Source organism: Lactuca saligna, chromosome 3, assembly GCF_052625555.1.
Source record: "Lactuca saligna cultivar CGN05327 chromosome 3, ASM5262555v1, whole genome shotgun sequence".
Classification (NCBI taxonomy): Eukaryota; Viridiplantae; Streptophyta; class Magnoliopsida; order Asterales; family Asteraceae; genus Lactuca; species Lactuca saligna.
Genome location: NC_136419.1, coordinates 57,221,482 through 57,238,887, shown reverse-complemented (window position 1 = coordinate 57,238,887; position 17,406 = coordinate 57,221,482). Strand labels below are relative to the sequence as shown.

General features: G+C 33.8%; 2 protein-coding genes across 2 annotated transcripts; one reads left to right on the top strand and one right to left on the bottom strand.

Moving 5' to 3' along the window:
• Positions 1 to 7,645: 7,645 nt before the first annotated feature.
• On the top strand, positions 7,646 to 10,753 carry LOC145036633 (uncharacterized). Its single transcript, XM_078985093.1, has 2 exons — positions 7,646 to 10,191; positions 10,322 to 10,753. Exons 1-2 carry the CDS (start codon positions 7,683 to 7,685, stop codon positions 10,609 to 10,611), a joined length of 2,799 nt encoding a protein of 932 aa, XP_078841219.1. The 5' UTR covers positions 7,646 to 7,682; the 3' UTR covers positions 10,612 to 10,753.
• Positions 10,754 to 13,830: 3,077 nt separating this feature from the next.
• On the bottom strand, positions 13,831 to 14,356 carry LOC145035575 (uncharacterized). The gene is made up of 2 exons (XM_078984102.1): positions 13,961 to 14,356; positions 13,831 to 13,851 (listed from the first exon to the last, which is right to left on the bottom strand). The coding sequence occupies exons 1-2, from the start codon at positions 14,354 to 14,356 to the stop codon at positions 13,831 to 13,833; spliced, it is 417 nt and encodes a 138-aa protein (XP_078840228.1).
• Between the last annotated feature and the right edge of the window lie 3,050 nt (positions 14,357 to 17,406).

Here is a 17,406-nt window from a genome sequence, read left to right as displayed (position 1 = left end):
ACCACCCTTTCCCCAACTTTCTCTAAAAACCATCGTCTACAACTATCATCATCTTGGCTGCAAGCCAATGCCGTCATCATCTACATCATTGACTCTTCATGCTATGCGATCCATCCTAAACCACCCATAGTGAAAGATGACAGGAGCACCGGAGGAGAACACTTTGGAAACGGAAATAAGAATTGAGAATTGACCTTGTAGGGCTCGTTTGATAAACGTGATTTTATTTGAGTGTTTTCTTGATAATCATGAAGTGGTGTCTGGACCTATTGATCGATCTGTGAAGCCTTTTAATTTTATGATTCCTTTGGTCGAGATTCATAAATAATGATGCTTCACCTAATTCTTTTTATGGTATTACCAATCTCAACCAGGTTCGTTTTCTTTGTTTTTATTTGGTATTGAAAAACTTACTTTGATGTCTCTAAAGAATTTATTTATTTATTTTTTTATTATTATTTTATTTTTTCTTCCCATCACAGTAAGGCTTTCATAAGATTTATGTTTTTTAATTTATGGCATAAAAGTGGAAACCATTTGTTTTAATTATTGTTAAATAAAAGCACTAACAAGGGATTGTATGTTTTTCAATTTTGCTTTGGATCATCATGATTTGTTGATTGAAATATCTCATGGTTCTCCAACTACAAAATTCTAAAAATGCAATATTGTCACTAATGATAAAAGATAACTCTAAACTTAAAATTAAACATTTTTATCACCAACTACGTTCGTTCAACTTGAACTGTTTGCGAATTAAAACCGCATCATTTCTATGGGATGATGTTTGTATCATTAGAATGAACCTATAAGTTTTGAAGTTTTGATTTTTTTGGTTTGTACAAATAACTTCTAATCGATATTTTTGTCTTTGGTTGGTTTGATCCTTATCCAACTTTAATTTTATATCTTTTATCTCGACACATATATTGCTTTTAGTTTTCTTTTATCATTTACCTATTGTTAAAGTTTAGAGTAATTTTGTATCTTTGGTATTTTACATGTGTTGTTTCCTGTGTATGTTCATGATAATATAAATTCTTTAAGAATATTTTGAACCATTATGAGAGAATATTTACAAATCATTCTTGCAGAATATTTACGGAATGACTCATTCTTGCAGAATATTACATAATCACTTTGATAGAGTGTTTATAGAACATATAATCACATAAAAGAGAAATAAACATGATGATCAAGTACATGAAGGTTAGGATGATGGCATATGGGATGAAGATGAACAATAGTCAATGATTTTCACAAAAGAAAGAATTGGTAGAATAATATACAATATAATGATAAGACTATATGTTATAGTATATTCGATTAGAATAATCTACAAATTGTGTTTGTTTTGCTATTAATGAGTGTTTCATTATGATAGAATAGTATATCAAGATTTCTATTTTTTAAGAATGTGATGACAAAAATTTTACTTGTATCAAAAAATTTATAATTCTTAGAAAGTTCATTCAATCAAGAAATATTGTTAGTTCGTTTGAAGAATGATATGATCTGATATTCATTATATAAGAATATGTATTCTGGCATTCAATCAAAATATGTATTCTATAAGAATATGTATTCTACATCCTCATAGAATATATCATTCTAACAGAATGTCATTCTAACAAAATAAATTCGATTATTATAAAAAAACGTTGGAATTAATATGGAATTAGTTTAAAATTTTCAGATTTTAAAAATTACAAGAATTAGTTATCCCTAAATTTCCGAAAATTTTCTTTTTTAAATATAATTAATTGTCCAAAATACCCTTATCATGAAATGTGATTAAATTGATGATTTTTAATTAGTTAATAAATATAAAACCCCTACTTAAATTATCACAAATGATTGGCTCGAAAACAATACTTAGTAAAAACACAATAATCTAAGTCTCTCTCTCTCTCTCTCTCTATATATATATATATATATATATATATATATATATATATATATATATATATATATATATCTTTACTATCTTATAAAAGAAATCCTACTATTACTAAAAATAGATTGAATAAAATAATAATATTTTTTAAGACGTTCAAATATTTATGCTTAAAGTACAACTGATCTTTAATATAATAATATTATCTATTATATCTACAAGTCTTTCTATACTACTTTGGCTCTTATCTCCTCTCGGTATATCGGACGCCTTCCCCATGTTTCTTAACAAAATTGAATCCGCCCAAACTTATAATTTGGTTTCTCGTGCCTTTGTTTAAAGTAGCTTCTAAATCGAGGAACTTGGCACCGTCTTCTCCATCATTTTCAGTCTCTCAAATCCTAATCTCTCTCTCTCTCTCTCTCTCTCTCTCTCTCACCGTTTATCATCGTCACCACCACCCTCCTATCTACTCTCTCTAACATCCCGATCATTATTCACCATCTCCACAACACCGCATCGACACCGCCATTGGGGTCTCTCTCCCTCTTACTACCGCCTTAAATCACTGGTCAGTGGTCACCCATGTCATCAACGTAAGGAAATCGAAACTTTCTATATTTTTTCTCTGGTACATGGTCCATTTTTTAAAGTAGCGCTACAAGTTATTAAACAGGTTCGTATAATCGTATTAGCAGGATCAAATGCTGAGATAAGATATTAAAATCACCATCATTGTCTCAGTTTTGTCCTCCAGGTAACAGGCCCACCCTCTCTCTTTGTGGATTTTTATGGGTTTTGTTGTTTTACGCAACACATTCAAATTTTTTCTTGCAGGGTTTTTATGGAAATCACAATCGTCTTCTTCGTTTTGTCATCTAGGTAATGGACTCCCCCCTTCTCTATTGTTTCATTCAAAATGTAATTGAATTTACAGCTTTATCACTTGTAATTTTGAGGAGTTTTGTTCTCATTTTGAATATTTTTGCAGTTGTAACAACAATAAATGGTGAAGCGAAGAAACAGAATAAGTGATTAAAGGATTGGCAGCAACAAGTTGGAGTTTTATTGGGGCCTGGGGGTTTAAAGTATAAAGATGAGGAAGGTGTTTCTTATCCAATTAGAGGTAAATAATATATTTTAAAGTTTTGATTGTGGGTTTGCTTCCATGAGTTTGGACTCTTCATTCTCCATCACTCTATCGAGTCCCTCCATCTCCCTTTGCATCAAAAACCCTAGCCGTATATCACCATCAATTCCATGTTCTGGACCTGGTATGTTTAATCATATACATATTTCAGATTTATGACTTCAATTATCTAAGATATATAAAGAAAATCATAGACCTTGAATCATTAGATTTCTGGAAGGCGGATATGGTGTAAACTAAATTGAAAGTTTTTGAACTTTATCCTTTCGTGTGTGGCTCTTGATTCTTATCCTTTTTCTGAATAATCTTGATTTCTTGGGTTTTTCTGATTTATCTTTTTTCTGATTAAGGTGTTTTGTTTTTTGGTATTAGGCTTTCAAATTTCTTGATGTTTTATGTTTTAGCTCTCTCTGATTTTAGGTTCACGTATTTTTCTTTCAGATTTCCTCATGGTTGTGTAGGGTTTTGCTCTACAAATATGGATATACCCCAGTAACCAATGAGAAGATACACGAGGATTTGTTAATTTAATTATAATTTGCAAGATGATTTTATGCAACGATTTCATCCTAAAGTCATTTGCTTATTATATACAGTATTTTTTTTCCAACTTTAACATATTTGTGGAGCTATGAATACATTTCAACAACAGAGAAAAGAGAGATGAAATCCATAGTTCAACATGATTATAGATCCATAAACCATGGATCTGGATCTACATCCAGAAACCACCAGCATTGATTCACCACCAAGTAGTTTCTATTCAAATTTTGCATGCAAGAATCTCGAACCTCTCTCTTCACTATTACTCTGCACAAATCTATTGTCTTGTATGATATTTGGTTTCTAAGTACTTGAGAGATCTGATACATAATTTTGTGTTAAATAAGTTGTTAAGGGTTCAATATTTCTCGACAGGCTTTACTTCAGTTAAGGGTAATACTTCACCGAAAATGAGTTTAGTTATAATATTTCAAATTGTTTGTTAAGAAATTTGAAGCCTTTCTATTATGTGTTGTCATTGAAGGACGATCTGAATCTACTTCGCCTCTATATCCTGCTCCTCCACCAGCTTGTCAGTCATGGAGCAGTCTAAGTCAATGGGGAGAGGAACTTCGACCAGTCATCACAAGCCTAACTGGTAGCATCTCTTTTTCTTATATTTTGGATTTCATATTTTCTAATTTTTTTTAGTGTCTATTTTATTATATGATGACTAAAGGAGTTCAAAAGTCTTGAACTATGATTTTTTTTTTATTTCCCACAATCTATCGGATTCTATAATGATCATGTAGGTATTTGTTCTAAATTGTTCCTAAAATGATTCTTTAAGCCATTATTAGTAAAAAATTCAGGTATTAGTTTAGGTTTTTTTCCGGCTTCATCTATTTCAGAAAAATAATCACAAATAGTCTGTTTTTTCCTTTAATAATAAAGAGTATTTGTTACGCATTCATGTTTGATACGGGATATATTATATACTATATTGGGCATCAAAAGTGTATAGTGGACTAATAGCTTTTGACTCATTTCTTCAACATTTATGGCTATTGTGCAATAATAATCTTAGTTTTGAAGATAATGTTGAAGAAAAATAGCATGCAACAACAGCTTGGGTGAATCAGGACACGTCCATATTTTTCGGAGGTAACACGGTAAAGGGAGTTCAGTTTTAAGCTTTTTTTGGCTTTGTTGTTACTCATGTGGGTTATGCCTCTCAAGGTTTATCACAGGTGGTGGCGAGTTTATCATATACGTAAGTTGTTATGATTTAGCTTCAGTTTTTTTTTCTTCATATCTTGTAGCTTGTGATGGTCACTGAAGCAAGAAGTTCTGAATGTAATTAAATTTGGCTATTATATTTATTGAATAATAAGATGAACCGAGAATAGGGTAAAACAATCATTTTTATAAATTATACATGTAGGTTGTCGAGTCTAATGGGCTTAGTGTGTCTTAAATTTTGAAGAATAGGTTGTTTTGTTGCAAAAGATATTAATGACATTACTATTTCTCTCAAAACTGATAATATTCCCCCAACCCCTCCCCCTCTTTCAGAAATGGGTTTGATTGAGGAGTGCACACATGTGTTTATATTTGAATTTGATTTTTAAAATATTGAATGAGTTTTTTGCTTCACAGACTTGCTTATACACAAATAATGTCAGGCCTAACATTTCTTTTTTACTCAATTTGTAGGTAATGGAGGTGGAGGGTATACAATAGAGAATGTTCAAGCTAATATATAGTCAACTAAAGTTTTGGAATATATGTACCCTGATGCTTATACATGTCAATTGAGATCTGGTATATATATTAATTTTCTTATTGCATTGTTTGACTGTCATGACTCACCTGATCTAATTCATTGAGATTCCTTATCACTTATGTATTCCCTGTTTGTTTTCTTGTTTTCATTTTCTTACAATATATTTTTTTTAAGCAATACACTTTGAAAGTAGTAGGCGATAACATTACAAACTTTCAATGCCTTATGTATAAACAATGCTTGAATGACCAAACAGCTCGTAAATGCTACATGCAAATTCTCTTACACAATTTGGAATTGTTTTTTTTTTTAAATTCTAAAATTGTAATTTTTTTCTTTAAATTTCAATCGGTTGACGTTCGCACCATTGCAAACTGCACACAATGTGTGTATAATGGATTCCAAAAGCATAAATTGGATGTGCCCTAATTTCTAAAATGAAGGACTATAAACGTACACTAAACACCAAAATATTTAGTTTCTTTTGTATTGCGAGGGTTACATTTATTTGTTGTCGTAAAACCGATTGATAACAATATGCATATGTTTTGTGTTACTTGAAATCTAACATGTTTCTGTATAGAACTTATTGCCGAATGAGAAACTATTTTTCGCCGCCGCTTTGCGCGGGTATACGGCTAGTATATATATATATATATATATATATATATATATATATATATATATATATGTATATATATATATATATATATATATATATATATATATATATATATATATATATTCTTAAAAGAGGTTTTTAACAAACAAGTTAAATCACTATATATATATATATATATATATATATATATATATATATATATATATATATATATATATATATATATATATATATATATATATATATATATATATATATATATATAGTGATTTAACTTATTTGTTAAAAACCTCTTTTAAGAATATATGGTGCTTTTTGTGAGATTATATCTCTTTATTTAATGTTACGGAGAACTTCACATATGCCTTTCTTAAACATTGAAATATCACAATTACCCAGCTTAATTCTAAATATCATATTTACTCATCATAAAATTTCTAAATATCATATATGTCCTTTTTAAACATCAAAATAACATATATGCCCTACTTAAATATCAAAATATCGTATATGTACTTTTTAAACATCAAAATATCAATGGTAATATTTAAAACATCCTCCATCTACAACATGATAATAATCAACAACAAAAAAAACTAAACAATCAAAATATACATTCCATTAAGAGGGTTGAAGATGAATTTTTTGTTTGTCAAGAGGGCGACATTCCAACAATTTAGAAGTTCACATTCAATTATCATAAATGTAAGGATAATATGGTTAAAATTTTTAATTATTATAACAATTCTCAGATATAAAAAATGATTATAAAATATTAAAAACATTATAAAAAAAGATTTGAGCAAATATGATATTTTGAAGGTTTATAAAGGGAAAATATGATATTCAGAAATTAAGCTGGACAAATATGATATTTTGAAGTTGAAGAGAGACATATATGAAATTCTCTGTTACTAACATTTTATTTAAGTAGCTTTAGTTTTAGTCAAGGTATGATATGTTTTAGACGCTATTCAATAGAGAAAACAAAATAATAATAATAATAATAATAATAATAATAATAATAATAATAATAAATGCCAGGAAAAATAACAACATCACTTTCTTTATATTTATTATCCTCATATTTATCTTAATGTTATCGCGTTCACATGTTCAAGGAATGCATGAGAATCATTCGATTCATTAGATATTCTCAAATGGCCACATCGATCCGACCCCATCTCCATGAACTCAATAACGCAACTTGGACATGACATCCATCTAACTATAAACTTTTGGTATCAGTTTTACCTAATGTAAATCTGAAGTAAATCAACTGAAACTTGTACTAAAATTTATCGTCTGTTTTTTTGTTGCTGCTCCTCTGCTAGTTACTTGCTTGGCGGTGGCTCGTTTTTAATATATTTGTCGTTTTCAATATATATATATATATATATATATATATATATATATATATATATATATATATATATATATTACACTATTAAATCCAACATTGACATTATATACTGACATCTTTTTGGTAACCAAATATTTTTTATTTCTTTTCTAACATTCTTTTCTTTTTCTTCTTATAGCTAGATTATCATGAGGAATACAATTCAAAGTGTAATAAGTCCTTTGTGGAAATGTATGACATTAGCTTCTACATAAAAGACATTCTTGTGGAAAAATATGAAATTGCCATAAATTACTTTTCCGAATAAGAGGAAATGAAATATACAAGATGAAAGGGCAGCTCATGTATAAATCAGGATACCATCATTTTTTAAAACACAACATGGCAATGCAAATAATGTCTTCTTCAAACTTCTTACTTTTCTCTCTAACTCTACTAATCATTACAGTACTCTTGCCCATACCAAATTTTGCTTCTGCTTCTTTGGAGGAAGCCAATAATCTTCTTAAATGGAAAGTTAGCCTTGAAATCACAAACAAATCCTCGCTCTCTTCATGGATGCCTCTCCCTATGAATTCTAGTGCATCAGTCCCATGCACTTCTTGGTTTGGAGTAGTTTGCAATGCTGATGGGAGCATTCAGAAGTTGAATCTCACATCTTCTGGGTTAAGAGGCACGCTTCAAGAAATATCATTCTTTTTGCTACAAAATCTTACACGTTTTGATCTCAGGGTAAACAACTTCTTTGGCCCTATCCCACCACAAATCCGACTCCTCTCCAAACTTATCTATCTTGATTTTTCACAGAATCAGTTTTCTGGTGAAATCCCACCTGAAATAGGAAGCATGATCTCACTTGAGTTCCTATACTTATACTCAAACAATCTATCTAGCTCAATTCCTTCATCATTGGGTGCTTTGACATCTTTAAATGTCCTTTCTTTGTACCAAAATCAGCTCTCTGGTTCCATTCCTTCATCAGTAGGAAATATGAGCAACCTATATCGTCTGAACCTAGCTCATAATAAGTTATCTGGTCCCATTCCTATTGATCTTGGGAAATTGAAGTCTCTCACTAGGCTTCTGGTAAGCAACAATACACTTAGTGGTTCTATTCCTTCATCAATTGCAAACCTAAGCAACCTCCATTTTCTGTTCCTCGATATGAATAAATTATCTGGTCCGATTCCTATTGAACTTGGGAATTTGAAGGCTCTCACTAATTTTCAAGTGAGTGAAAATCTACTTAGTGGTTCTATTCCTTCCTCGCTAGAAAACCTTAGTGACCTACAGTGTATGTTCCTACAAAAGAATAATTTTTCTGGTCTCATTCCTTTTGAACTTGGGAATTTGAAGTCTCTCACTGAACTTGCACTAAGCAACAATCAACTTAGTGGTTCTATTCCTTTGTCACTAGCAAACATGAGCAATCTACGATCTTTGTACCTTGATTGGAACAATTTGTCGGGTCCCATTCCAATGGAACTAGGGAATTTCAAGTCTCTCAATATCCTTGTTGTGAGCCACAACAAACTTAGTGGTAGTATACCACCTGAGTTTACAAATTCAACTCAACTACAAGGGCTTGATCTTTCTTTCAATAACTTGGTAGGCGAAATCCCTAAAGAATTTGGGAAGATGATAAGTATGTTGTATTTGTACTTGTCTAATAACCAACTTTCAGGCACCATACCTCTGGAGCTTGGATCATTCCGTGAACTCCTTGAACTGGATCTATCCACAAATAGATTGAATGGGTCGATACCGGTAAGTATTGGTCAATGGGCACAAATCCATTACCTGAATCTTAGTAATAACAAGCTCAGTGGAAAAATTCCATCCGAGATTAGTAAATTAGTTCAACTTACGGAATTTGATTTATCTCGGAATTTGCTCACAGAAGAGATACCATCTGAAGTTCAAAGTTTGCAAGATTTGAAGATATTAGATCTTTCCCATAATATGCTATCTGGTTCCATTCCTAATGCTTTTACAAATTTGCCTGGTGGAATTGATCATATTGACCTGTCTTACAATGAGCTAACAGGTGCAGTTCCTCAAAGCCCCAACTTTGTGAATGCGTCCGTACAAGGCAATCCAGGTTTGTGTGGAAATGTTACAGGATTGCAACTTTGTGCAAGTAAAATTTTGAAGAAGAAAAACGATCCATTTCATTATAGGCTCATGCTCGTAATTCTGCTCCCCCTTATGGGGGTAGTTTTACTTGGTTTATTCACGTATGGCCTCATTGCTTATCGACAACAAAAGAAAAAGTCTCCACAGAAACCATTGGAAGAAGAAAGTATTGATTATTTTTCCATTACAGGTTTTGATGGAAAAATAGTGTATGCTGATATCTTGAAAGCAACAAATGATTTCGATGAAGCATATTGTATTGGGGTTGGAGGATATGGGTCCGTGTACAAAGCCGAGCTAAAGCCTAACAATGTGGTAGCTATCAAGAAACTTCACTCATCATCTGAGAATGTTGATCGTAATGGATTCCATAATGAGATACGAGCATTAACGAACATAAGGCATCGAAACATAGTGAAACTCTATGGATATTGCTCACACACTCGCCACTCAATTTTGATTTATGAATACCTTGAAAATGGCAGCCTTGGATCAATCTTAAAAAGTGATGTGTTAGCAAAAGAATTGGATTGGTTAAAAAGGATCAATATTATAAAGGCTATTACTAACGGTTTGGCTTATATGCATCATGACTGCTCACCTCCTATAATTCATAGAGACATTTCCATTGCCAACATACTTCTTGATTCTGATTATGAGGCACATATTTCTGATTTTGGGACATCCAAGCTTTTAAAGCTAGACTCATCCAATTGGACTACAATTGCTGGAACATATGGTTATATCGCGCCAGGTAACGTAATCTTGTGATTGTTGTTCTACATCTTCCTATGTTTCATGATGTACATGAATGTATCTATGTTACAATTATGTGAGGTTGATATAACTGTTTTTATTTTTATCTTATTTTTGTTTGGATGTAGAGCTTGCTTATACGATGGTGGCAACAGAGAAATGTGATGTGTATAGCTTTGGAGTTGTTGCACTAGAAGTGATCATGGGAAAGCATCCTGGAGAACTCATAACATCTTTACCAACATTATCTGATGATCATCTGGTGCAAGCAAATCTGAGAGATAGTCGGATACCTCCTCCCTCACAAGTTGAGGAACAAGTTGCATTGGTGCTTAGACTCTCAAGAGCATGTTTGAACTCCAATCCACTAGAAAGGCCAACGATGCTCCAAGTTTCAAATCTGTTGATGAAGGCCTGATACAGTGTGCTTCTAATGTTCTTTATTTTTTGTAGTTTCCTATGATGCACCATGATAATATTTGTGCAATTAAATGCCTTATTGTTAAAAATACTAATGATATGTTTTCTTATATCTGCATTTAAATGCCTACTTGTTATGATACTCGGGTCTCTGGATATGATTTCTTATATCATTATGTAGTAGATAAACTAATAAGTCAATGAAAATTGCAATCCTTCTAGAAATTTGGCTACAAAAGTTTCACTTGTAGTTTTGCAGGGCCTTTTCATAAGTTTTATTTTCAGGTGAAATTAGCACTTTTTCCATCACTTGGAATGTCAATACATGTAAAAAGTAGCAAAATAACATTGGTAACCTAATTGTATACAATACAAAAAAATATTATACAATTTATGTCAAATAACTATAAACTCAAATACGAATATGTATAGAGTTTTACAAAATATATGAAGAAGTTTTCAGTTACATGTTGAAGAATTCATAAGAATTTTAACACTAACATAAAAGCACTGTATTGTATTACTGAAAAGAAAAAAAGAAAAAATAAAAGCAAGAATGTTTAACTATTGTATGTCTTTAAATTTATAATACCGATGCTGCACTCTGCTGCTTTCGCTTGCTGTGATTTTATTTTCAGTTTATGTGGTTTGAGTGTTACTTATTCATTTTATGTGTTCTCAACACGAGAGACAATTTTAAGAATGTTGTAGTTATACTTATTCAATTACATCTTCTGTATCTTGTAATAACTAATAACCCAGGCCAATCATACCATAAACTTTTTCCCATGACCTAATCTTATACTCTAGCTTGCGCTGTTTAGTATCTGCCTATAGAAAGGTAAGATGATAAAGGGACTTTAAATCCTTTAGGTACATTATACATGTGGTTGAAGAAGAAATGGTAAAGGCTTATTTCTATGAAAATCAAACACTGGCAAATGTTTTGTGCTCAGTTTATGCAAAATAGTTAAAAACAATTTGCAATTGACCTAAATGCAAAAATAGCTGAGAGTTTGGCAAAACCAGTAAAGTACGTATTTTAGTACAAGGCGAGAAAAAAAAAAAAAAAAAGCCAATACATTTGATGTGGAACAAACGTTGCAAAAATAGCTACGGAATTATGGCATTGAGGCGAAAGTGTCTTGTCATCAGGTGAACAGAAGTTATAATTAATATATTTGAAAAGTGTCTTGTCATCCTTTTCCATAATACCTCAGGGAGACCAAAGATTTTAGTCAGGTAGCTAACACTAATTATCTGATAAGCCATACAAATATACAAAATATATTAATAATTCCGATTATACTATGAGCTATCAAAGCTAATGGTACAAATTTTGATCGGGGAATTTCATCAGACAAATGGCATTGTAAATAAAATTTGTCATCACAAAGATGAGAACATTTTAAATACAGAGAACAAATTTTAAATATGAAGGCGATTTAAAAGGCCTGGAACATTTTGAACTCACCATTCCATTCCTAGCATGCTTGGAAGCTAAGGTACTTATTTCCTATAAATATTAGTTGTTTTCGATTAGTCTTATGGCTTTAATTAAAAAAAAAAAAAAACAAAAAAAAAAAAAAACAAAAAACCTAGGCATTTCATTAAACAGTTAATACGCATTAATCTTTTCTTAAAAGAACCGTGTGCAACAATGAATTCATTATTGAAAAATCACCAATCTCTTTTAAATTGTAAAATTTAAGGATGGACTCAAATGATTTGATTTGGTAGCGATTTCAGATAGATAGGAAATTGACGCAAGTGGAAGGAAGACGGAGGGCTGTGGATATATGGGGCATAGGGAATGAAAAGCAGGCAGCGAGCTATGAAAATCAATGAGGAACGAAGAGAGTAACGATGGTTGTAAATTGTAATGAGGTGTACGAATTTAGTTGATTAGGGTCGTCTTGGATGAAGATAAGGAATGGAGTATGTGGATATTGTCAAAAATGAAAGTCTTTTAACATAAACAGTCTTTATTAATTTATTTTTTAATTAATTTTATTATATATATATATATATATATATATATATATATATATATATATATATATATATATATATATATACTCCCTTCGTCTCAAAAATTATTATACACAGACAAAAAAACATAGATGCATAAAACATTTTTTTTTTTGGAACGGTCATCTATATTAAATAAAACTAAAAAGAGAGAGCCACCTAACAAGGCACTAGGGAGCAACCCAACAAAAGAATACAAGAGTGGAAAAGAAAAGAAACAAAATAGCCCTTTCAAATGCAAGAGAAAGGGCAAACAGTCCAATCAAACCAATTACATACACCTTTTCTTCTCCTATGTTTAAACCATAAATACACTCTGGATTTAATGACATTCGCCACTCTTTCAGGATTTGTTTTTATGTTGTTGAACACCCTGTCATTACGAGCTCTCCATATACACCAAAGCATGCCATAGCAAATTCCGATTAGCATCCTCCTTCTGTTTAGGCAAGTTCCCTAGTTGTACACAAATTCCAGAACTTCAGAAGTATACGAGAAGTTTGAGTGTTGAATTCCATACCATCTAAACACTAAATCCGTTATAGTAAATGCTGCACGACACCCACACAATAAGTGGTCTGTAGTCTCCTCCATAACTCCACAGTAGCTACAATACTTATCCACGCTGAAAATTCCTCTTTGAAGCAGATTGATTGTCGAGGGGATCCGATCTACTTCTGCACGCCAAGCAAAACATGTTACTTTCAGGGGAACGATTTTAGTCTACTGGAAAGGATCCACGGGAGTAACAGATATGGAATTATCAATCGTCTGCCTCATGCTATATAGCGCCCTCCATTAGCCAAATCAGACACAGAAAAGCCTCACTTGGGCTAACCCTCCTTCTAATGACTATGTTTAAAGGGATGTTGTGCTTGACCAGGTCGAGTTTTACCTTGGCAATGGAGCACCAAAACACCTGGTCTGGTCTCGATCTCTTAGCGAGGAAGTCGTCTGGTTTGTTGTCAAGCCCGTGAATAACATGAATCACCTTGGCCCAGAATGAGTTTGGTTCAGTTTTTAACCGCCACCACAATTTACAAAATAAGGCTATGTTGAATGCTTTTATGGAGCCAACATCTAAACCATCTTTTTTCCTTTGCAGCAACAACCTTATCCCAGCCCACCCAACAAATCTTTCTCAAGTCCTTCGAGCCACCCCATAAGAAGCGATGTCTAATCCTCTCTAGTTCATTAAGGATTGCACCTGGAGCAACAAAAAGTGAAAAATAACATGAAGGTAAATGTGACAACACCGACTTGATAAGGGTAAGTCTCTCTCCAAAAGATAGGTTTCTAGTTTTCCATTTAGATACCTTGGAATTAAATCTGTCAACGATTGGACGCCAATGTTTCTTTAACTTCATGTTAGCTCCCACCGGCACCTCTAAGTATATGAATAGGAGGGAAGATAGGTCACACCCAAGAAGACGTGCCCATCTATTCACTTGTTGCTGCGAAGCAGCAATGCCAAAAACCCGAGATTTACAGAAATTTACTTTGAGCCCTGAAGAAGCATAGAAGCATCTAAGGATGCGAGCCAGGCCATTTATATTCGCCTTAGACCACTCACCAAGGAAGAGCGCGTCATCTGCATAAAAGAGATGCGATATACATGGGTCATTTCCCTGGAAATTCACACCTTTGAAGATGCCATGATCGCATGCTTCCTTCAGCACCACCGGTGTTATCGATGGCGATACCAAGGTCATAGCGACAACCTACCTATAAGCTATGTCGCGATAGCGATGAAATAGCAACGACTATTTCATTTTTAGAGAATACCTATTAAAAAATTTATACTACTTTTTACTTTCACCTAATTCACAATTATAACTAATAAATAAGCTAAAAACCCCAAGACTATTAACTCAAATAAGTTCTAAAACATGCATACTACCAAAAAAGACTACTAATCTTTGATTGCAAGAGAAATCGCAGGAAGAAGGGAAGGAGCTGACAATAGTTGAAGAAGCGGAAGGGAGGTTAGGTCGAGAGAAGAGCGTATGAACCTTCTTTGACTTAGTCAACTAAAAAAACCCTAAAACAGGTCTATAGTGTTAAAGATCATCACTAGCCCAATAAAACAAATATTATTTAGAAGACTTTAGCTTGTTCTAGAATGCTCTAGAAGATTCTAGAACATTATGGAAGACTATGGAAGACTATGGAAGACTCTGGAATATACCGGAAGAGTCTAGAATACTCTAGAACGACATGGAAGACCCTGGAAGGATATGGATCATTCTAGAAGACACTGGAGCAACCTAGACCTCTCCAGAACATGGTAGAATATTCTAGAAACATATGGAAGCATATAGAGTATGTTAGATAGTTCTAGAGTTATCTAGTATGTAGTAAGTGTATACTAGTATCTAGAACCTTCCTAAGAGGCCTATAAATAGGTATGGAGCTCATTTGCTCCAAACCATCCAAGAAAGCCTCAAAGAAAGCAAAGTGTGTAGTAGTCTCACAAAGTGTAAGGTCTTCTTAAGTGTCTTAATAAAAGTCTTGTTGTTTCCCATACAAAGAGTCGTGTTCAACAATCTGGTATCAGAGCAAGGTTTCTTGATAGTGAGAAGGAGTGATTCTCGTTGTATCGTGAGTAGTTTGTGACTCTGCAAGTTTAGTATCAAAACTAGCTTGTTTGGTATTACCGAGGTACTGCCAACACGATGGGTGATCTCCAAGTCATCGGAGGAATCAAGAAACTCAACAACAACAACTACAAAACGTGGGAAACATGTATGAAGTCCTACTTACAAGGACAAGATCTATGGGAGGTCGTTGGTGGAAGCGAAACTACGCCACCAGAGGAAGACGTTAATGGTGCTTTGCGCAAATGGAAAATCAAAGCAGGCAAAGCAATGTTTGCCTTGAAGACCACAATCGAAGAAGAGATGTTGGAGCATATTCGGGATGAGAACACCCCGAAAGAAGCTTGGGACACGTTTGTGATGCTTTTCTCAAAGAAGAATGATACGAGACTACAACTTTTGGAGAACGAGCTATTATCAATCTCACAACGTGACATGACGATTGCTCAATATTTCCACAAGGTCAAGTCGATATGTCGGGAGATTACCGAACTAGATTCGCAATCCGTCATTGCAGAAGCTCGAATGAAAAGGATCATTATCCATGGACTCAGGCCAGAATATAGAAGCTTCATTACTGCTGTACAAGGATGGCCCGTTCAACCATCACTAGTAGAGTTTGAGAATTTACTGGCCAGCCAAGAAGCTATGGCTAAGCAAATGGGAGGCATCACGCTGAAGAATGAAGAAGAAGCACTCTACACAAATAAAAGTCGGAGGAATTTCAAGCTACCTTCTAAAGAAGGATACAAAAATGCTGACAAAGGGAAGAGTCAACCAGGAACCTCACAACCATGGAGATCTCAAAAGACCGACAATAAGAGTTCTCGGGGGAGGAGGTTCGAAGGCAACTACAACAACTGTGGAAAGTGGGGCCACATGTCCAAGGATTGTTGGTCAAAGAAAAAGTCTGTGGAAAGCAATGTTGTAACTTCCAAAAAGGAAATAGAGGATGAATGGGATGCTGAGGCATTATGTGCCATAGAAGAAAACGAGTTGGCACTCATGGCAATTATGGGAGAGAGTATCGACTATGAAAATGACTGGATCATTGATTCAGGATGCTCCAATCACATGACTGGCGATCAGAACAAACTACAAGACGTGAAGGAGTACAAAGGGAGTCGCATGGTACTTACAGCCAACAATGCACGACTTCCAATTGCTCAGATTGGAAAAACAACAATCATGCCTGGTAATAAATCTGACATGGTGTCACTACATAATGTCTATCACGTGCCAGGTATGAAGAAGAACTTGTTGTCGGTATCGCAACTAACATCGTCAGGAAACTACGTCTTGTTTGGCCCACAAGATGTGAAGGTCTATCGAGATCTTAAAATATCAGAAAAGCCAACGATGGAAGGACGGAGAGTGGAGTCCGTTTATGTGCTCTCCGCAGAATCTGCCTATGTAGACAAGACTCGTAAGAACGAGACAGCAGATCTATGGCATGCACGGCTAGGACATGTTGGTTATCACAAGTTGAAGGTAATAATGGAGAAATCCATGCTCAATGGCTTACCTCAACTTGAAGTTAAAACAGATGGTGTTTGTGCTGGATGTCAGTATGGTAAGGCTCATCAATTACCATACAAGGAGTCAAATTTTAGAGCAAAGAAGCCACTAGAGTTAATTCACTCAGATGTGTTCGGTCCAGTCAAGCAGACATCAGTTAGCGGGATGCGGTACATGGTGACGTTCATTGATGATTATTCGAGATATGTGTGGGTTTTCTTCATGAAAGAAAAGTCCGAAACATTCTCAAAGTTTCTAGAATTCAAGACAACGGTCGAGGGAGAAGTGAGAAAGAAGATTCGGTGTCTACGCTCAGACAATGGAGGAGAATACACCTCGGAAGAATTTAATCGCTATCTGCAAGAATGTGGTATACGTCATCAATTCACATGTGCCAACACACCTCAACAAAATGGTGTAGCTGAGAGAAAGAATCGGCACCTTGCAGAAATTTGTCGAAGCATGCTACACGCGAAGAATGTCCCAGGAAGATTTTGGGCTGAAGCAATGCAAACTGCTGCCCATGTGATCAATAAACTTCCCCAACCAAGGTTAGGTTTCATCTCACCATTTGAGACACTATGGAACATGAAACCTACTGTTAGCTACTTCCGAGTATTTGGCTGCGTTTGCTACGTATTTGTGCC

Coding starts and splice junctions, on each gene's coding strand:
- LOC145035575 (XM_078984102.1), bottom strand. CDS start 14,356: ATGACCTTGGTATCGCCATCGATAACACCGGTGGTGCTGAAGGAAGCA. Junction 13,852..13,960: donor TTGACAGATTTAATTCCAAG/GTATCTAAATGG, acceptor TTGTTGCTCCAG/GTGCAATCCTTAATGAACTA.
- LOC145036633 (XM_078985093.1), top strand. CDS start 7,683: ATGGCAATGCAAATAATGTCTTCTTCAAACTTCTTACTTTTCTCTCTA. Junction 10,192..10,321: donor ATATGGTTATATCGCGCCAG/GTAACGTAATCT, acceptor GTTTGGATGTAG/AGCTTGCTTATACGATGGTG.